Source organism: Temnothorax nylanderi, unplaced genomic scaffold (genome assembly GCF_030848795.1).
Source record: "Temnothorax nylanderi isolate EJ_2023f unplaced genomic scaffold, tnyl_v1.0 TNYL_tig0221_pilon, whole genome shotgun sequence".
NCBI lineage: Eukaryota > Metazoa > Arthropoda > Insecta > Hymenoptera > Formicidae > Temnothorax > Temnothorax nylanderi.
Window position 1 is genome coordinate 165,587 of NW_027249283.1, and position 22,602 is coordinate 188,188.

Below are 22,602 nucleotides of genomic sequence, written 5' to 3' on the forward strand. Positions count from 1 at the left end.
ATGGGGAAGACGTTAGTGGGAGTGAGACAAAGCTATAAGTAGGAGTGAGACAAAGACCCATGAAAAGTACGAGTGGGGAGGCTGTCTCTCTCGATCGTTCGCATAATTCCCCATTAATGGCGGACGGTGTCCTAACTCTTACTAGAGGAACTCTACCCTTTAGGTTTTTGTTCTGGTCTTAAAAATTTTGTTTTGAGTTGTTTCAGTGGAGAACACGAGAGTTTTACCGCGGGAAGCTTAGAACAAGATTTTTAACCAAGAAATTCGAAAAATAAATTTTTCCGATGAAGAATAAAGTGCCCTTTAGGTTCTTGTTCTGGTGTTAAAAATTTTGTTTTGAGTTATTCTACGCGGTTATAAATATGTTCTAAATCAACAGTTTTGTAGGGGAGACCGAGGCAATTCGTGACAATACGAAAAATTTCCTGCGCGGATAACTTCTATGCATTTGCTGGTAGAAACCTGTATTACAGACCATAGATGGGTCTAATGGTCCTCTATATTAGAACAAAATTCGGTGTGCGTATCTACAATGTTTCGTTGTCAGTGGCGGAAAAAGTGTTTACCTCGTGTAAAAGTAAATTTTTGAATCCACGGATATTTTGTGTTCAATACGAAGCAATTGCTTCCAGATTTGAAACGGTAAGTTTTACTTGTTCACCTGGCATTTACACACACATGTGTAACGCAGGTTGCATGCATTTATTTCTTGTCTGGGTTTTTCGGACCACGAAAGATAAAAAATGACGCTGGGGCATTTCGTGACATGACCGCCTGGGGTAATTCGTGACACATTGCGTGAACAATCCTGGGAAAACGATGACGATATATGACATCCCTTCGATCGTCACCGATTCTTTGCCTTTAGCCACAACAAGTACAAACATCAGGGCCGGATTCAAAGCAGCAGGAATCTTTCCTTTTAATCCTGACGTTTTTGGTGAAATCGATTTTTTACCCGGTCAAGTCACTGATCGAGGATGGAATGGAGATGACCAACCACAGCCAGGTACCTCAACTGAAAATGATGTGTCAAGGGCCTCAAACAATCCCTTCGATCGTTTCCAAAAGCGGGCAAAAGGAAAGTCACGACAAGAGGACGAAAACGAAAGAGAAGTGCAATTTTGACTGACGCTAATGAACTCGATGCACTTGTTGACGAAAATGACGAAAGAGTACAAAATAAAAAAAAGAATATAAGGATCAAGCTCCCCAAGAAACAGCCAGCTTGCAGAGGACGTGGACGCCCGAGAAAGGTCGTTACTCGCAGTTCGGAAGACGACGAAAGCGAAGCCTAACGATTTTTTGCCCTTTCTATTCCATTTAATGTACAATTTGATTAATAAAATTTTTTTTTGAGTGAGTAAGTGTACGTTTTGATATAAATCATGAAAATAGGACGAATTCGGATATTGAAACCCGTTGAAAGAAGAATTGTCACGAATTGCCCCGTGCCTTGTCACGATTTACCTCGGTATTGGGGCAATTCGTGACACGAGACAGAGTGAGGCATTTCGTGTTCTACTTTAAAAGTAATGTGATGAAAAGACACAAATAAATATTTTTTGAAAACTAGAAGGTTGCACGATGAAAAAACCGGCTAAAACGTATTTTTATCTCAAATACTTATCTCAGAAAAAATTCAAAACCAAAAAATGTCACGATTTGCCCCGGTCTCCCCTAAGTCATTTTGTTTACGAATAAATGGCCAAAAACTGTTATTTTCAAAATTTTTCTATTTTCAATATCTCTTAAAGTTTTTGACCAATTAAACTAATATTTTGGAACAATGTTTAGAACAACTAGAACAACCTGGAACAACCTTGAAAAGTTCAATTTTCGAAAAATGGGGGGCCAGGTCAGAAAATCGCGTTTTTATTAATTTTCCACGAACATTTTTATTTAAAAAATTTGATTTTCTGGAACAATTTAGAACAAGTCTAGAACAACCCGGAACAACTTTTAGAATTTCAAAATTTCAAAAATGGGGTGCTAACTTCACACAGGTGAAATTCGATCACTCCATCGCGAAATGTCTGAATTCACTCTTAAAATTGTTGGAACGAGCTGATCTTCGAGAATAGTTAATTTAATTATAAATAATTAAGTAATTAAATTACATAAATGTAATTAAATTACATAATATGTATAAATATAATTAAGTTATATGAATGTAATTACATTACATGAGTGTAATTTAATTACTTTGAGCACCAATTACTGTCAGCATCGATTACAAATGCTCAAAATAATGAGTAATTAAATGGAACTTAATTACAAATGCTGAAAGCAATATGGATAATTAAATGGATTTCAATTACAAATGGTAAAAGTGGTATGTAATTGAATGTGTAATTTGGAGACGAAAGTATTTACTGCCGCCCATCTCTGCTCGAAAACTTCTTTGACCCGTTTTCTCGCTTTCCCGGCGCGGAAGTATCGGGATCGGCTGCTGGCTGGAATCAGCTGATCTGAATATTGATCTGATTTAGCGTATGTGAGCGTACGTGATGATATATGCTGTGAGCTGTGCAATAAAGCAGTAGTATTGGCTTAGAATATATATGGAGGGGTAAAAACCAGAGTGGTGTAAGTCAAATTTTTTTTAATATTTTCTCGTGTGCATAGATGTAATCTGTACAATATATAAATTGCATCTATGCACACGAGAAAATATATAAAAAAATTTGACTTACACCACTCTGGTTTTTACCCCTCCATATATACCGTTCTAAGAGTATTGGTAGACTATCACTAGTAGGTACCTGATTATCTGAATGTCTGACAAGTTAAGGCCTAAAAACACAAATCGACGGAAGACGTAAGACGTAAATTGTAAGGAAATCCACCAATCAGAGTCGAGACTATTCCCCTCGACAAGAGGGGAATAGTCGACTCTGATTGTTGGATTTCCTTACGATTTACGTCTTACGTCTTCCGTCGATTCGTGTGTCCAGCGCTTTAGCGTCGCGCGCTTTCCCTGATTCCCTCTATTCCTCCAAGAGATGCGTCTTCTCGTCGCTCATATTCTCGAGGACGCACCGAAGACGATTTGAAGCGTATTCGCCCGTGACAAGTCGTACGCGAGTTATTATTATCGTTATTATATAGTTAATACCGATCAACTATACATATAATACGATGGAGAACGTTCGCTCGCCGATGGATAACCTCTTCAACATGTTGTCGGGCTTCAGCGCGGGCCAGGAGAAGGCCCTGAAGCAAGGAATCTACAATGCCGTCGCACTCTTCTTCCTGTGTCTCGTCTCGGCGGCCGGCTACGGCCTCTATATTATCCTGAGTCCCTTCGTCAAACCCTTAATCTGGGCCCTACTGTGCGGCTCCGTTCTCTTCCCGTTCAAGTGTTCGCTGGCCACAACGGTACAGTCTTGGTTCGCCAAAGTGGAAGCATCGCAGACCCCACTGGTTGTCAACGTCGGCCTGCTGCCCGTGCACATATTCGACAATGTCTCCGAGAGAGTGGGTTCCTTTCTGTGGACGCGCATCAAGTATATTGTCTGGGCGGCGTCGCTGGCGTTGCTGGCTGCAGGCGTGTATCATTACACTCCTAACGTGATAACGTGTCTTGCCTGGAGGACATTTCAGGTCTTCACCGTCGTCTCTGGATTTTTCATTCTGACGTGCAACGTCTTCACGGTATCCTCATTCTGCGTCCAGTAGCGTTTTCTCCTCGCTATGTATCGTCCTGTAGAAATATCGTGAACTCTCTTGCTTGTTCGAATAGTTAATCAGATTTTATATCTTGCAGGTTTCAACTATACTCATCGGCTACTTGACGATTCTGTATATTTACTGGACACCGTCAAACTCGATTCGTTTTCGCTACAGTTCCTTCGTGATATGGTTCATCATCAGCATGTATCTGTCGAGCATAGCAGGGGCTTACCGAGTCTTGGTCTTCACCGCTCTGCAAATCCTCTGTGCAATAGGATTTATTTACGAAGTAATACTCATTATGGACAGTCATGAGCTGAATGGCAGGCACTTGACATTCTCGCAGGCAGTGCGTTTCGCTTTAACAAACGACCTATTGCCGAGCTCCCAAGAGGATAAATCCTCTTCATCGCAGGGTGGCGACCGGGTAAACGACTGTATTCCCGAAGGCGAGAGCGTGGATACGTCGATTCGCTCTCGAGAAGAAACGGGAAGATCGGCGTCCGCTGATGTGGCGAGTATCGAGAGAATACGTAGCACACCGAGACTCAGCGTAAAGTCAATGTCTTTGGATACGGACGCCGGTTTATCCTCCACATGTAAACCTGCGCGTAACATACATTCTATAACTCGTGCGACATTACGCGACCGTTATCTGCTCGGCAAAATAAGGGCCGAATTACGAACGTCTCTAGATATCCAGGACGACGAGGTCGACACCGACAAATACATGTATGGGGCGCTATACGCGTGTGCCGGTATGCTTCTCTGGAAACACAGGTGGATCGCGCACATTCTGGTGATCCCGCTGGTATATTATATCGTCAAGCAATTGGGTAGCTATTTCGGCTTTTGGGAAAGGATACTCGGGTATTGTGACTCGACGATACGAACGCTCAAGTCGTGGTCCATGGAACGACATCAAGCGCTTATACCGTCCAATATCAGAGGTCTCTACAAAGTAAGCATTATTGTAGATGAGAAGCTGAGAAACGTTCTGAAAGGCTCCGTTAATGCGGTAGCGACTACATCCGTTATACTTGGCTTGATCGTTTTCACCACTTGCGCATCTATTTTCATCACGATACAGGTATGCGACAAACACGTGTTCGTTCATTATATTATACAAGGTGTTCCCGGGTTAAACGGCGCAACTTGAAATATGAATTTAGAAACAAGAAAAATTTTCCTTATGCTCGCAAACGCTTCGTTCAAGAGATATTGACTTATGAAGATACCGAATTAAGAATGAATAATTTTGAAATAATAGAGGTTTTTCCTCTTTACTGTTTAACAGTAATCAAAATTTACAGTAATTAAAATTGAATTATTCTCTTTACTCTGCTTAACAGTAATTAAACTTAAAATAATTATCCTCTTTACTGCTTTACTGTAATCAAAATTTGAGTATTACATATTTTGTTCAGTATTATGTTGAGAATGATGGCTTCCAGCTAGGAGACAAGCGTTACACCTATCGGTGAGAGAACAAGTGGCTGACATTGTGCGTCTGTTATTTCTTCGTACGCTTGCACTAGTCTCCGTTTTAATGATTGAAGGTCATTAACAGGCATTTCATACATTTTTTGCTTGAGAACACGCAGTAAAGAAGATAATTATTTTAATTTTGATATTGTAAATTTTGATTATTGTAAACCAGTAAAGAGGATAAACTTACATTATTTCAAAATTGTTTATTCATAATATTTCGGTAACTTCAGGAGTAAATATCTCTTGAACAAAGCGTTTGCGAGCATACCTCCAGAGGAAAATTTTTTCTTGTTTTGAGATCCTAAATTCATATTTCAAATTTAGCTGTTTAACCCGGGAACACCCTGTATACTGTGTTATTGTATAATTGTATAACAGTCGATTCTACGGTTGATTCTACAGTCGGTTCTGTCTGTTTTAGATCTATGCGGAAGGCTTACATCTTGTTCAAGTAACGGGCGAGATATTGAATTCCACTTTGATGAACAATCCTGATATTGATTGGGTTCCAGAAAGGTGGGAAGAGTCCGTTAACAGTGTTTTAGATAACGCATATACATATGGACGAAGCGCTATATCGGATGGAGTAAGATTTACTTTGTTTTCTTCTCCACTTGCAAACGTCAAACTTACTTATCCAGCTTGTTTAATTCAGATTCGAGGTCTCATGAAAGATCTCGAACCGACGAAAGCGGAGCAGATGGAGAAGAAAGTCTTGGAGCTTTGGGATCGTCTCTATCAGGCGTGGATGATGTCAAATACGGATCCGGATCTTGTGGGTCCTACTGTAGATGTTATGTCTGCGTATACCGCTTGGGAGAGCTTCAAAGAAAGCTTCGGAAAAACACCCCTACGTAAATACTTTGCCTCGAGAAATTTTTGCAATTTAGCATTATTTATTGCATTACACTTTTGACTCTTTTACGTAGATTGTGTTGATTGTGTCTATTGTAGTAAGGCCCAGTTTCACAAGTGTTGGTTAATAACCTTAGATTAACTCACTTTTCGTCTCCTTCTAACGTCCCCCTTAGAAAGAGACAAATAGTGAGTTAATCTAAGGTTAAAAGTTAACCGACACTTGTGAAACTGAGCCTAAGGACACTGCTTTGTGTATAATATAACAATGGAACGATATTGCTTCTCCTTTTAGATTTGTTCAATATGACTAGCATACAGAATTTTGCCAAAGAGAATATTGGCATTTTGATGTCGGTGCTTGACTCTCTCTGGGGCATCGTCAAAGGCAATATGTCTGTGATACTGACAGTTTTCACGGAGCTGTTTTATATCGTACTCATGAGTGGATCGGCGGTACTTAATTTTGTACTCAGCACGGTATGCAGCGTATTTCTGCAAAGTTGTACTTTCATAAAGGAAAAGAAAAGACATGAGATATAATAATTTGTTATATTTCAGGTTGTGTTCTTTACAACTTTATTTTATTTGCTCAGTTCCAGCGATAAAACTTATAAACCCATCGAATTGACAACAATGTTTAGTCCTATTAGTTGCCACAGGTAACTATCTGATATCTGAAATTTGACTTGTGCTCTCCCTTTCTTATGTAATATTTTTGATTTTATAAAATTATTTCCTTTTAATAAGCACGCTTCATGTAGAAGGGTAAGTTAGTCTTTGTATAATGTGATCGAGTTAATATTTATTTGGACGTTACTGCCATGAAATACGTAATCGCGTGCAGCGAAAACATTTAAGATTTAGAAACAACATCGATTTTGTCCAGGTTTGCTGTAGCGTTACAAGAAGCGGTAATTGGAGTATTCGCGGCCACCTTTAAACTCGCTTCCTTCTTCGGCATGTGGACGTGGTTCATACACAATTTATTCCAAGTAAAGATTGTCTATTTACCGTCGGCCCTCGCGACCATGTTGGGGGCAGTTCCTTTCTTAGACGCGTACTTTGCCTGCATCCCGGCTGCCATAGAACTTTGGTTTACTCGTGGATCGATGATTGCTATCACCTTTTTTCTCTTCCATTTCCTCCCATGTAGCATAGTAGTGACGGAATTTTATAAGGAGATTAAAGGGTAATATTGTGTTTCGTATTATATTCTAGAAATATATCTTCAATCACGCATCGTCTTTGCACGCATTCATTTGTTTCAGTGGTGGACATCCTTATCTGACGGGCCTATCGATAGCGGGTGGAATCTTTTGTTTAGGCGTGGAAGGGGCCATTTTTGGTCCTTTGCTCTTGTGTTGTATTATGGTTGTCATCAATTTAAGCCGACGTTACCTGCACTCGCCTGAGGAAGAAGCCGTGCTGTCAACATATCCCAACCATGAAAGAACATCTCAATATGAGCCAAAATAACAGTACGGTTTTAATGGGAATCGATATCTCTGTTTAGCAATATCACGAGCTACGGGCTTGGCTCCAGCTTTTGTTATAGATTAAAAGTTTGATATTAAATATTTCCTGAAAGTCAACGCTGTATGATGGCTGGACTAAACATACAGTGTAAATACAAATGCGAAAGTTGTGCTTTATATACTTTTTTATGTGATAAGAGAACTATAACACAGGTGTCTCAGCTTACGCTTATTAGACTTAACAGATATTTATATTGTATGGATAATTAAAAGAAGTTATTTTATTATTTATAAGCAGTCTTAATATAATTTTTTTTTTATGAATTTAGTTTTAAACGACAATAGATTTTCAGTCTTCCGCCATCCTTATATCGAGAATTTTACAAAGACAGATCTGCGACAATATCGTTACATTAGGCCTGTTTGTTTTCACTGCACTTCTGAACTAATGCAATAAGTTAGAATGAAAGAAAATATATTTGTTTCATTCTTATTGCACTAGTTCAGAAGTGCAGCGAAAACGAACAGGCCTATTTATGACGATGTGATATAAAACTTATATACACGATACAATTTTAATTTATCACATTTCGAGAACGCTACGTGTTGTTTGTAACGTATTGATTAGTGTTAAGTGTGTAAACAAAAAACGCATAAAAAATATATATATGTATATTGTGGTACTGACTTCAAGATTTAACATTTATATTTATATTTCTCATGTCAAATGTGTAACCAAAGATATGATAATAAATTTTCTTAACATTTAATGCACGTATTGTCCTAAATTATAGTTCGTTGAAGCAAAACGCAATGTCCAGTCTAATGTCCACGATAGTCAGTGGAGCCGTAATTGTGCTTATTATTCTTATTGGACTTGAGGTTTACTTACACTATGATACTTACTTTCTATCAAGGAGAATTTGAAGGTATGGAGTATAATATAAATGAAGGAGTTTATTTGTGTCGCGATAAAAAGTTGATACATATAGTATTTATCGCAAAGGCACTGTATGTACAATTGTTGAAGTAATTTTCAACCGACGCTTTATATATAATGCATTATAGAAGGTTTTGACTAATCTAACTTTGTCCTTTTAACAAAGGAATCATCATCAAAATTGCCATGTGTATTGTAAATATTCGATATATGTGTGAGTTTTATATTGCTCCATAATAATTCAACTGTGGTTGCTTCATGCGCGTGGAAAATAATTTCTTTCTCCTTTACAAATATATGAAAGCCATTTTCCGAAAAACGACCACGTATATTGCCTACTTCTAACCACACGAATAGCGCTATGTTATCTGTCGATAATACAATTTTGAAATCTGCATAATTGGAAAGTTTCCCAGGTAAATGATTCTCTTCGATCTTCATCTGAAACGAGAAATATTTGCGCATTAACATTTCTCTCTGGCAGCACTTACAATGTCTGCATATCGGACTTTGAATGTGACACAAAATTAATGTGCTTACAGTGACATTGGCTACTGGTACATCTGCGTTTTTTAACGCATCAGGATATATGTAATTAACAGGCGCGATTAGGGATCCAGATTTATTCGTGAGAGATAAAGTGACCATGCAGGATTTTTTGGCGGATTTCAAGGATGACCCACAACCCGCTCGAAGCAGGAACGCGTCTAACCAAAAGGATGTAACTTTCATGGCTTTATTAGATTCCTGAAAGAGAATTATCATATTTATACACGGATTATGTATACATGTATCCCTATTACTTTATCATACTCACTATTATAATATCATTGAAGAATAATGCAAATATAGATTTCATGGATTCCCATTTGTAAACATGAAGTTTTACTGTACAATTTGTTAAGGTGTACAATCGATCAGATATTACATATATCGAGAGCTCGTTGGAGGTAGACAAATGTGGTGTAACGATAATGGGCGCGAAGAAATCCTTGGCATAATAATGCAGCATTTTCCAGCGACCTTCGATATCTGTAAATATAACATAGAGAGGATTTTCTTAACACATGCAAATAATAGAATAGTTATGATATCTTGTAACTAGAACGATCAATATGATATCGTTATATTTCAATAAAAGGAAGAAAGCGTTATGGAAGCAGAAATCACATTTCCCACACGTTTTATGCATCTATCGTCTCGAGAATTTTGAAAAAAGATCTTATATACATAGAAAAGACTTGTCTAGATTTTTTAGTTCTAATTCTAAGATATTAATTACTTGAATTACCTATGGAAGACCACGAAGGAGCTTGCCAAACATCATTCAGCTGCCAATAGAGAGCTCCCATTGTCATACCCTCACCTAAGGAATTCACCTCCGACTTGGCTTGCCTGTACGCTTCCGTCTGTATCTTTATAGAAACTGCTTGATTAACCTGACTGAGGTATATATAACTCGCGAAATCTCGAACGCTGTTGTTACTTTGCGGTATAACAAAGTTGTGCAAGATCAGCAGCTGCATATATTGATTGCCGAGTGGTTGATGTTGTCTGTGTTTCACGAAATCGCTGTTGACATGAAGATCTTTCGTGCTTTCTATAGCAGTCGCTATCGTGTATATCGACGGCCAAGATTGAAATCCATACTCAGAGCAAAATCTCGTCCGAGGATACTGAGTGATATCCCATCCATTTCTGATGTAGTTGTAATAGTGAACTAAAAAGCGGCAAATATTAAGCGTTAATATAATCAATCAAATCTCATTTTAAACTGCCATAAGAAAAACTATTTGCATATTACCGTCACCGTAGAGATTCGAATAAGGATTTACTCCAGTATAATTGTACGTTTCTTCGTATGCTCCGTTGCCTGGACTAGACACGACGAATGGTCTTACAGGATCTAATTTTTCCACTTCCGTCTTCAATAGATTCACGTAAAGTTTCACGTAATCCTCTCTATACACCTGAGCAGAACCGGTTCCGTACCAATTTCCATAAAGCGCTGCCTCATTTTCGTTATTGCCAGCCCAAAGCACGATGCTTGGATGATTTTTCAAACGTATTACGTTTTGTAATATTTCTTCTTTTACACTACCCAGGAATGAGTCGCTCGTGGGGTACATGGCGCATGCAAACATGAAATCTTGCCAAATCATGATTCCATATTTATCGGCCAAGTCGTAAAATAATTTCGATTCGTAGACACCACCGCCCCACACTCTCAGCATATTCATGTGTGTCCCTTTGACGGATAACAACAAGTGCCTGATGGTGTCTTCTTTCGCACCTAGCTCGGGAAAGACACTGGCTGGAATAAAGTTGCTGCCTTTGGCGAAGATTGGTACGCCGTTTATGCGAAAATAAAAACTCAATCCTTTCTTCAGAGGTTCCTCCACCAGCTCAACCGTTCGGAAGCCTATACGAATCCGCTTGTATAATGCATCGTTTGCCGTTGTCACAGTGGTAGTTAAGTAGTACAACTGTTGCTTGCCATAACCATTCGGCCACCAATTCTCAATGGCATTCTGACCAGAAGAAAAAAAACCATTAGGCTACAACACTAGAGGTACAATTTTGTTTTTATTTGAATGCACTTGCAGGTAAATGGTGAAATAAAATATGAAATAAAGAAAAAAAGAAGATGCAATCAGTATTGTATACATCAAATAATTCTTTTAATAAAAACTGGACTAAAAAACTATTTGATATATAAAACACTATGCAGTGTAATCCCAGATAGCATGCCTGTCCAAAATTGGGATATATTAAAGACATCTTTAAGACGTTTTATGATATGATGTCTTTAAGATGTCTTATGTCCCGATTTTGGCTGGTGCAGTCTGAGATTTTTTTTGTAAATGTTACAGTATTGATAATTGTTAAAATTTACCGCAGGTACGATGAGCGAAATGTTAACATTTATGTATTTCCCATTTGCGTCAAATACAACCTCACTGGCATTGCTGATAAGTTTACTTTGCGAAATATGCAATATCGATGCTACATGACAACTGATTTTCGTGAATCTTTCATCCTCGCTCTGCGTTGCCTCGAGAAATATCGTAACGAGAATGTTCCAGGCATCATTCTCTTTGCGTATATCAGTCGTAATGTCGTTAATCAATATATCATTTACGGGAATCAATTCAACATCTCTCCTGCAAATTTATTTCTTATATTTATACCAGTAAAAATATATTCGGTAAGAAAACAAAATATACTGTTAAAGATATCGAAAATAAAATATACTGTAAAAAGTAATCAGTTCCTTATTACCAGATGCCAACCGAGGGAAAAGCGGGTCCCCAATCCCATGAGAAACTGGCCTGCATCTTACGAATGTGATTTACATGACATTGTCCGTTGTATTCCTTAGGTACACACACTGGTGGTACAACGTAATTTTTCTTTTGCTCATTGTATAAATCTTCAGCTGCTTTAACAGCTGAATGAAATGTGACTTTCAGTAAATTCTGTCCTTTCTGCATATTTTCCGGATAAAATAATAATTGTATTATTCAGTGTATATTTTGTACGATTCTCTTGAGTTCTTTGATTACCTTAATAAAATCTGTCACGTCAAAAATATATCGTACGAACATATTTGAAGCCTCTCCGACTACATGATTGTTCAAAAAAATATTGGCAAATGTATCAATTCCATGAAAAATCAAGACTATCTTGCGAGCTTTTAGAAAATTTTTGCTCACTGAAAATAATGCGTTTAGATTCCGTTCTTAATGTTAACTGTTATCAAATATTATATCTCATATATTCGTGTCCCAACTAATTTACCGCTAAAATTTTTAGTATAAATCACAGATTGATTTCCGATCCAACGATTATTGACATCGTTTCTTCCATGCAGATTGTTCTCTATTATGTTGTTCTTACGCAAGTCTGTATAAATTCCTCCAGGAACAGTCGCACTGAAATTGACATCTGTAAAACAGAGTAATTGTTAGGTCATTTACGTGAAAGGTAAATATTTCTGAGAAAAGCCGTTCATCATATTTGAAAAAGATTACATGTAGGTATACTCTTCTTAAAACTAAGTTCTTGTCTCTTACCATTGTTGCATTCTTCGAAGGGCTTTTTGTCTGGAAAATATATTTTTTATTGCAATTATAATTAACAATAAATAATTTTGTATATTTAAATATAAATTATATATATTTGCAAATCTATATTTGTACAAAGAATATATACGTATAATATCATGTATACATATATACAGGTATTCTAGTAAGTGAGCTAAATTAAAGTTCTTTTCTAAGTTAAGATAGAAAAAAAAGCGGTAGAGAAAAATCTTTCACTTCTTTAATATAAATGATCTACTATTCTGTAATATTTTCTGTATATATTTTCGAACAATACACTACTGATGCAATCGCAAAATGCAACTCCATTTTTTAAAAATAGAATTGTATACTTTTTTGAAATTGATAAATGCGTTTTTCTCATTATTCTGTGTACAAAAGTATTAAAACAAAGATTACTTTACTTTTGATTACAAAAGGATTTTTTTATCTTGGTTTTTGAAGGATAATAACATATATTCGTATAATTTATTTCAGAAGACAACTTAAAAGAATGAACTACAACAGCTTATTTTAATATAACTAGTGACCAACTTGATAACGTTGTGAAAAACATAAATAAACATGTTACAAAGTGCTTGGAATGTCATGATACATTTGAGTACTTGATGTAATAAAGTAACTTTATGACATAAAATATGTAATATTTGGTAAAATACTGACTTTTTGATTATCTTATCCTAATACCTTTTTTATACGCAGAATAATGAGAAGAATCAATTTACACTAAAAAATATATATATATAATTCCATTTAAAAACAGTGCATCTTGCAAATGCATCAGTGTATATTGTTTGAAAAAATATAATCACCGAATTGTAGATTTTCATATTAGTAGTGAAGATTATCCTCTAGCACTTTTTCTCTTTTGATCTAGAAAAGAGATTTAGCAACTCAGCGCACTTAGAATCACCCTATATATAATATATAGTACATAATATTATAGTATATGGTAGTATATGGTATGTATGGTAACATATATAGCATACAGTATATTATATATTATATATATATATATATAATATATAATATACTGTATTATATATTATATATATATATATATATATATATAATATATATAATATACTGTATGCTATATATGGAGGGGTAAAAACCACAGTGGTGTAAGTCAAATTTTTAAAAATATTTTCTCGTGTGCATAGATGCAATTTATATATTGTACAGAAAATATTTTTTAAAATTTGACTTACACCATTGTGATTTTTACCCCTCCATATATACTATATCTTTACTGAAAAAGATAAGAATTTCTAATAATATTTACCACAAATATTAATGGTCCCTCTCCATTCACCATTTAGGGTTATAACTTGGCAGCGTACACTGATTAATGATGAAATCCACAATGCCAAAATAAAAAACTTCATTTCGGCAGGTGGCACTTACGTTGAAGTATGATATAACAATAATCTGAAATCAAAGACTGCAAATAATACAATGGAAACCTTTTCCGAAATATTTGTACTCGCCCGGGCCGTCACTTGTCGCTTCGCGAAAACCTACCAATTTCCAATAAAAAACATAGAGATAAGATCACAAGAGCGAACTGTGGCTTATTTATAAAGAGCAGTCTGTTACTATCTAATCCACGGATGCAACGCTTTTTCGTTCGGAGTTTGATTATCATTTTAGATTAGGGCAAAAGTTTATCAGCCCATAACCTTGATAACAAGAGAAAGAAAACGATAATATACATAAAATTCACTTTATATTATCTTTTTGTAATCTTTAGACAACATAAAATTATCAATCGAACAAGCATGCCGTGAGCCTCGATCCTCTCACGATACCTCTTCTCGTTGCTCGTTGCTGTTTGCACGAGTTGTATCATTAATCGAACGTCTCTACTTTGTGGCTAGGACTAATGAAAACGCCCGAGTTAATTTCAATTTGCATTTTATTGATAAATAACAGACTTCACAGGTATAAAAATATTTTATGCCGATTTACAATTTAGCACGCGTTGTGATTTCACACACAACGAGAGATATATATATATATATATATATATATATATATATATATATGTATGTATGTATGTATGTATGTATGTATGTATGTATGTATATATACATACAGGGTGTTTCCTAATAAGTGAGAAGTATTGCAATGGTGGATTCAGGATACAAAACCAATGAAAAAAGTTACATATCAATATGTATCCTATTTGACCTTGTTTATGAGTTTATAGTTCTGTTTGTACTCTAATAATGTGGAGCTGCTTAACATTCTAGATGTCCGAAATGACCACATTCGGTTCGTATTTATAAATAATGCTCAATATCTTTGCTCAATATTTCCCGACCTTGTTGATTTTACATTCTATTAATTGAGTTTACTCACTTCAGTTTGTTTTCTTGTTAGCACTTAATAATTTACTCAATAGAATATGTGAAATCAACATAGTTGGGAAATATTCAGGAGATATTAAATATTGTTTACAAATACAAACCAAATATGACAATTTCGAGCATTGACAGTTTCTCGGTTATAACTCGGAAACAAAGTCGAATAGGACATATGTTTATGTGAACTTTTTTCAAAAACAATTGTTTTTGAATTCATCAGTGCAAAACTTCCCACTTATTAGAAAATACTCTGTATATGTATATATATATATAAATTTACATATAGTTAAATCTCTCTCTCTCTCTCTCTCTCTCTCTCTCTCTCTCTCTCTCTCTCTCTCTCTCACCGCGTAAAATATTATACATATAAGACCTTTTGATACATGTCCTTGAATTTACGAAAGCAACAGCCATTCGTCGATTGCTTTGTCCATGTATCGCGCGTATATTGCAAAGCGTAAAGTTCACTCGAGCGTAGGAATGGAATGATCGTGAACTGTACAGTATTAATCGATACCTCTCTTTTCGACCTCTTATAATCTTTTGATACTGATCAAAATAGCACTTTATCGCCTGTAACATCGCATGTAATCTTTAATAGTGCAACACATCGCCAAATCGTAATAAGGAATTTCTATTTTCTTTATCGTTACTCAAAATGAACGAAAACCTAAAATAAACGAAAACGTGAAACAAGAAAAGAATGAGATACAACATAGTAGTCATGCATTTACTTTGAGGACAACTCAGAATATTTATTCTTTATCAAAAGAGGCTGTACAAAAAAATAATAATTGACAAGTACATTGCGAAATAAATATATGATATCTCGCAATTTGCAATCTTAATTTTGATTAAGATCTTTGATGAATTTCAAAATGATTACTCGTCAATCAAAATGTAAATAAGTACCTGGTTTCCGAATTCTGAACGCAAAAAAAGAGAATTCCCCAAACCGAGCTTTAGAAATCTATCCTTTAGTTAATCTTTATAATATAAAGCAGACTTTATTTTGACAGAATTTTATGTGACAAAATTTTAGTATACGAGAGTGTATGTACAATGTCGAAAGTGCGATAAATATAATGGCTTCTCTTGACATTGTTGTTCGATTTTTAAAATCGGAAAGTCTATCACTAAAATTGCGAGTTACGAGACATGCGTATACATGTTACTGAATACATGACAAACAATTGTTAAACAAACACAAAATACACATATATCAGTCAGTTCTATGCAATAGCATTTACGTAATTCGTAATTTGCCCCCCTCCTCAAAAAATTTCTTCGTTTTAAAAATGAAATTAGAGAACACGATTATACATTTCGAGTTCTCATGAGAACGCGAGAACAATCAACGTTTCCTTTTTCTACCAGTATGTACATTTTTTTTGCTATTAGATGGAAACTGACCCAAGTAATCTATCTCGGAATCTTTCTGTTCACTGATTGGTATAAAATTGCGAAAGGATGAGGTAGAGGTGGTATTGGTATCTTCAGATCCTAAAGAAAAAGATACACAAATAAAATTAAATGTAAAGAAAATTTGACCAAAATAAAAGACGAAAATTTTTTTGAATAGTCATGAAAGAAAGGTAAAAAAAGAATACGATATGTCAACACATAGAAAATATAAGCCTCTAAGGGCCAGTTTCATCAACGCCGATTAATTGTAACCTTCGATTAAACTCACTCTTCGTCTCTTTTTAAATGTCTTTCTTGAGATAAAGAGTGAGTTTAATCGAAGGTTACAGTTAATCGGAGATGGTGCAACCGGCCCTAACTCGTTAAATTTCCAATACAATCTACAGATCTATTAATCCTTTGTACAAACGGAAATGCTTAAAAGATTTTGTATAATTTCAAGATTCTAAGGTCGATACATAGGAAACCGATGTTTGTTGTGCAAGCCGAATAGAGTTATCTAATGTGTATTACGATAAGATAGTATTTATCAGAAACAAAAAATATTACTAACAGATTATGTAATACTGAACGTACCACGTGAGTGTCTTTGATCATTCCTATTATTTCTACACTGCTGACCATGTTCCTCATACTCCACTCCATTATTCGTCTTGTAATTGTTGCATATATTACATTCTAACTGATTCGTGTCGTTATTACTCTCTTCGTTATTTGTCTCGAATTGTTCGCAATCAGCGGCATGATCCTCTATCTCGTTATGTGGAAACCACTTATTGCATATAGGACAACTTACATTCTTTGTCGTAGTAGGTACATTTTCGGACTGATTACCATTCTGTGCATCCTATAAATGAAAAAGATTACAAAAAGTAACGATACCCTGTAGAATGTTTGGAGAAAGACAGAAACGGAGATAAATTTTTTTTTATATATATAACTCACTTGATTTATCTCGGCTGATTTATCCTCATCATCGGATAATAGTTGATGCTCCCAGGCTCCGTTTCTATTCTCTATCCTACACAATTCCTCTTCCTTCCGTTGTTCGCAGAGTCTCAGTCTCTTTTTTTTGTTCCGCCCCTCATCGTTCTCTTCCTCTTTCGCCGTTGCCTGCGTCTCCTTCGCTGTTTTCGACAGTGACAGTCGTTTCTCTCGTAATCTAGATCGCATTTCTTTCAATATCGGCAGCGGCCGAATTTCCACGTCCTTCTCCACCACAACGTCCTCCTCTTCCTCCTCATCATTCCAATCTTCTCCCAGTTTTTGACGGATTTCTTCTTCCGTCATTCTATTGTCTTTCTTTTGAGCTCTTGCCTGTTCAACTTTATTCTCATTAGTGCGCCGCGTCTTTGGAGACGCTTTCGATGTAGCGTTTCCCCGTCTTTGTCTAGTCAGACCCAAACGCGTCTTAGGATTGGGAGGTGTTATTTTTCTAGGATATGCGGTTAATTCAGGCGATACTCTTTCATCCTTTTCATTGGTTCTTTTTTTGGATAAATGTTTAACATATTCATTGTCAATATCCGTGTCGATATTATCATCGCTGAAAGACGCGATAACGTCTGATGTTGCTTTCTTATGACTGGTATGCGCTTGTTGATTCGTAGCACACGTTACGCTATTCGATTGAGCTCTCTTTTTTTTAACACGAACAAAGTCGTATCGACTGCCGTCTTCGTCCTCGGTGGAACTGTCTTTATTCAGATTAGCGATGAGAGTATTTGCTTTACGTTTACTAGCTCGGTCGTGACCATCCCGGTATGTACATTCCGCTGGGATCTGTTCGATCTTAGGATCTGTTAATGGTTTTTTATCCAAGCTACCGTTAGCGGCGCCGACCTACAGAAACAAGGATTAGAATCAGAATAAGATTGAATGAAATAAACAACTATCTTTTTTGTAAACAAATATAATTTATTCAAAAATGCTTCTTGCAGTTTACAGCTTTATTCAATGTTTTTGTAAACGCTCATGTATATATTATATCATGTATGTTTTTATATATATCCAATTTTATAGTATCAATAAAAATATCAAATGTGTATGTGTATATGTATGCGTTTTATATGTATTTTGTCTTAATTTGTTCGGCAAAAAATGCCAATGGCTCACAAATAATTTTACATGTACACTTTGATGTAAGTTAAAGTGATGGAAGCGACGTAATATACGATAGTTATATGCACTGTATTAGTATAATAACAAAGAGATGTAATAAATACACTTTCTTATCAGATATGGCATATTGCAATACTGTATTATAATTCCAAAGAAAAATGTAGAATTACATTACGAGCGACTGATTTTGACAAAAAAGACCAAGATCGAAGATATAACTGCTCGTAGAAAGATTTTTCATAAATGTAACGCCTCTCTCTCTCTCTTTCGATATAAATTAAACCTTTTCCACAACTCGACTTTACCGATAACTCAAAAAATGTCAAATTAGCACATTTGTCGGTGAAATTTAAGAGTTGTGCAGGGAGAATTATTTAAGTATATCAAAACGACATAGAAAGTGAGTATACTTTTAATAATATTGCCTAAACAAATACGAAAATCTTACGTCTAAAAGAATTGCTGCACATAAATAATTCGGCAACACCGGATTGTATAATGACGACCGTGTTAGAAAAACACGTATTAGATACATTCTTTAAAAAGCATAGTACTTTACTCTCGTTAGCGATACAAACGATACGGGAGGGATTGCAGGGAGGTACCCACCTGAATGGGTGACCCCCATTGAAATATCGAATTGGTAATGGGGCGCCAACTGTACCATAAGTCTGCTATTTCCTTCAAATGCTGGCTCACGGAACGTATTACTTGGTCGCTCTGATCAGAAGACATGTGTGCTTCTTTGCAATGCTCAAACGGTATACGTTCCCGAGTCGAAGATCGATTTGGCTGTCGCAAAGGCACGTCGTTTTCGTTGATGTTGACATCGAGCGGGTTTAATCGCCATCTTTCCAACTTCTGGACGACTTTACCCTGTGCGTCCTGAGCCGTTCTTCTCTCCGTCGCGTTCTGACATTCCCACGAAACGTTTCCCGATCTCAGCGAGGGATATCGATTTGTATTGTGCGTGGAGTTGGTGCTATCGTACTGTTTCTCGAATAGCTCGTCGCTGTCGGAGCTCTTACGTCTGTGCACAGGGTTCCGTGCTTCGAAAAGGGACGGAGATTCCGGACTGCTAATATAGTGAACGCTCTTACGTTCGTGCATAGTCGGAGACGTGCGATTCAGTTTGTATGAATACGATGGTCTTGGCATCTCTGTGCACTCCTGCAAAGTCACTTCTTGCTGTATGTTTACATCAGATGTAATATCTGATAGGCACTCGTTATCGGAATGTTGTGTCCCCTAAAAAGTTTTACAACAGGATAGTGAATTCACTATTCATTTCTTTGTCTTTCTAATTTCTTTCATTATTGTCATTATACGAAATATCTGATGAAATGTTTGATATATTTCAAAGTTGCATGCAAATAACATATACAATTATTATTATTACATACCTCTTGCGTATTTTTATTATTGGAAGCAATGTTTGATGTATCTTGAGACTCATTGACAAATTCGAGTAGTCTTTTCATTTGTTTAAAGGTAATCCCTGGCTCGTATATCCCAATACCTAAAGAACAATCAACAAAATGTCAATTACTAACAAATAAATTCTTAGCCTTTTCTTAATCGAGATAAAGTTTTAACCGGTATGTGCTTGCGTAAGGGTCAAACTGACCCAGATGCATGAACAAATAAATGTTTTTCCATTTTATTAAAAGCTAATGTAATGATATATTAATTTCAGAACTATTACTAGCTTTAAACGATCACACTATGTTTAAGTAATACTCATATATTCCATGTGCTTGTACTTTATACTTGAAGCTGAAATTGAATAATGATTAAAATTTATCCGATCATTTTAAATGTCTGTATTTTTTGTATAACTTGCAAGCTATGCATTTACTAACAAAATAGATTATGCAAAGAAATAATATTTTTGAAAATATGGACTTTTAATTTCTAATGTTCAAAAATTATTTTGTTTAAAATAATTGATTCCCACATGAGCATTTACGTCAAAAAAGTCATGCCAGCACTTACAGGTTAAATTACTTGTGCATTATTGTAATTTTTTTTCTAACAATGGTAATTAATATAATTCCTGTTGAAACAAAGTAGACTGATGACTTATGTAATTAAAACTTATTCAATGTTAAAAATCTACAAGTTTATCTATAATATTACTAAGTTTTCAAACTTTAAAGTTAATTTTCTCAAAAATAAAGCCACAATTGAACAAACTTTATTCTACATCTCTTATTTATTTATTTAAAAAAAAAACTCATGCTTGGTTATGTAATTAGTTACATGATGTCTTGTGTATTAAAATACACACATCAAGATACAAGAAATTATAATATGTAATAATATTAAAAATTAGAAATAAAAATTATCTACGTTCCAAAATTCGACATGAATTCTAGATCGTCTAAATACATCGGCTTAATATGTTACATACATATGCATATATTTTGTAAGTGATCAGAAAATCTCAAAATTAATCCCTCTGCAATCAATTCCGATATGCCAATCATCTCCACTGTAAATACATCTGATTACCTGTGAGCTTGCGCTTCATTTCCTTTTCTTCGATTTCCCTCGCGGTTAACCTCTCATTTTTCTCTCGCTCCATGCCGTCGGACATCTCTCGTCGGAGATAAAGTGGACTCGTAAAAATCGCACGTTCGTCCTTCCTCCTCTTCTTCTTACCGATACCTTCGGAGGGACGGAGGCACGGTGCCACAGCTTTATCCCCGGCGCGAGATTTTGATCACCTTAACGAAATGTAAATAAAGAATATTGCTAAAACTCCATATATGCGGTGAGACGGCAAGCTGCGACGCGGTAGCCAATTAGGAATGTTCAGTGAAAACTCGGGGCAGATGGCGTCATGGCGGCGTCACCAACACTAAAGGTGCGATTTCACGATGAGGGTGCCATTACATGGAGCGCGGAAACGCGGAAACGCGGAAGCGCGGAAGACAAAATTTACTAGATTTCCGTCGATCCGTTCCGTCTGTTTTGAATGCCTTAAGGCTACGTTCGGATTCCCACCCGAGTGCTAAAAATCCTATAGTATATGTCACGTGCACTATAGATTTTCAGCACCCAGGTGGGGAATCGGAACGCACCCTTACATGGAGCACATTTTGAGCGGAAAAGCGGAACGGAGAATTATAAAATATTAATTTTTAACGGTATTTATTGATTAAAATGCTTGTATTCAATAGATAAGCTGAAAAGATAAGCATATTAATAAAAATTGCAATGAATTAAGTAAACACAATTTTAAGAAATGAATACAAATGTCTATTTGTCACTATACTGTTCCGCTTTTCCGCGAAAATTGTGCTCCATGTAATATAAGGAGAAACAAACTCGCGGAACGGACGCGTCAAATGTTCGTTCTTTTTCTCTGTACTGTTGCACGCAGATACCTCAGATAGGTTATGTATTTTTATAATATATTCTATCCCGCTTAGAATATTGTGGATATTTCTCCGTGAAATTGGAAAAGTGATTTAATTGTTATAAACTATTCGGTAGAACAAGCGCTAATGCATAAGTGCTCTATAGCCGTGACTCCTAGTGCAGGCTAGTTGTGGCACGTGCGAAAGACTCCAAATATATATATATATATATATATATATATATTCTATCGATTACAAATCTCGGAAGAAAAAGTTATTTTGTACTTCGTGTATTTTATTAATTATTTTAAAAGTATATCATGGATCCAAATATCATGTTAATGATTATTATGAAGTTTCTCATACAAGCAAGAGATGAACCGATGAGACATGCAGAAATAACAATGAAAAAAGTGACTTCAATGTATTATTTGTACTTGCGTTACAAGAAATTGGAAGACAAAAAGAATCGAAGAATATGGGTACGACCTATTTTTACCGAAGAAAGAAGACTTGCACAAGGTGACAGCAACAATTTACTTGTAGAGATGAGATTGACAGATCCCGAAAAATACTTCAACTATCTCAGAATGTCATCAACAATCTTCAATGAGTTACTCAAGCTTGTATAAAATATAATTGTATATGTATTTAATATCTTGTATTTAATATCTCAAGCTTGAGATATTAACTGTTAAAGTTATATACTTGATGTTTATTGTTTAGCACTTCTTGGCACACACGCACACAAAACACGCATGATTTCCGCTGTTCCGC

At 35.8% G+C, this 22,602-nt stretch overlaps 2 protein-coding genes across 5 annotated transcripts; one reads left to right on the forward strand and one right to left on the reverse strand.

Annotated features, from left to right (window-relative positions):
• Positions 1–447: 447 nt before the first annotated feature.
• On the forward strand, positions 448–8,269 carry LOC139779327 (transmembrane protein 245). Of its 4 annotated transcripts, none has more exons than XM_071717660.1 (9): positions 448–642; positions 3,770–4,765; positions 5,588–5,752; positions 5,822–6,020; positions 6,317–6,501; positions 6,583–6,683; positions 6,772–6,789; positions 6,911–7,213; positions 7,293–8,269. In XM_071717660.1, exons 1-9 carry the CDS (start codon positions 481–483, stop codon positions 7,498–7,500), a joined length of 2,337 nt encoding a protein of 778 aa, XP_071573761.1. In that variant the 5' UTR covers positions 448–480; the 3' UTR covers positions 7,501–8,269. The 4 variants fall into 4 exon arrangements, with proteins under 4 accessions (XP_071573761.1, XP_071573758.1, XP_071573759.1 ...); XM_071717657.1 differs by lacking the exon at positions 448–642 and adding an exon at positions 2,879–3,657; XM_071717658.1 differs by lacking the exons at positions 448–642; positions 6,772–6,789 and adding an exon at positions 2,879–3,657.
• A 167-nt stretch (positions 8,270–8,436) lies between these two features.
• Positions 8,437–21,365, reverse strand: Beta-man (beta-mannosidase). The gene is made up of 17 exons (XM_071717683.1): positions 20,975–21,365; positions 19,864–19,979; positions 19,070–19,708; positions 17,285–18,181; positions 16,916–17,186; positions 16,272–16,417; positions 13,831–13,948; positions 12,516–12,545; positions 12,241–12,387; positions 12,006–12,154; positions 11,722–11,927; positions 11,336–11,603; positions 10,244–10,970; positions 9,731–10,159; positions 9,257–9,471; positions 8,980–9,186; positions 8,437–8,880 (listed from the first exon to the last, which is right to left on the reverse strand). Exons 1-17 carry the CDS (start codon positions 21,057–21,059, stop codon positions 8,578–8,580), a joined length of 4,953 nt encoding a protein of 1,650 aa, XP_071573784.1. The 5' UTR covers positions 21,060–21,365; the 3' UTR covers positions 8,437–8,577.
• Between the last annotated feature and the right edge of the window lie 1,237 nt (positions 21,366–22,602).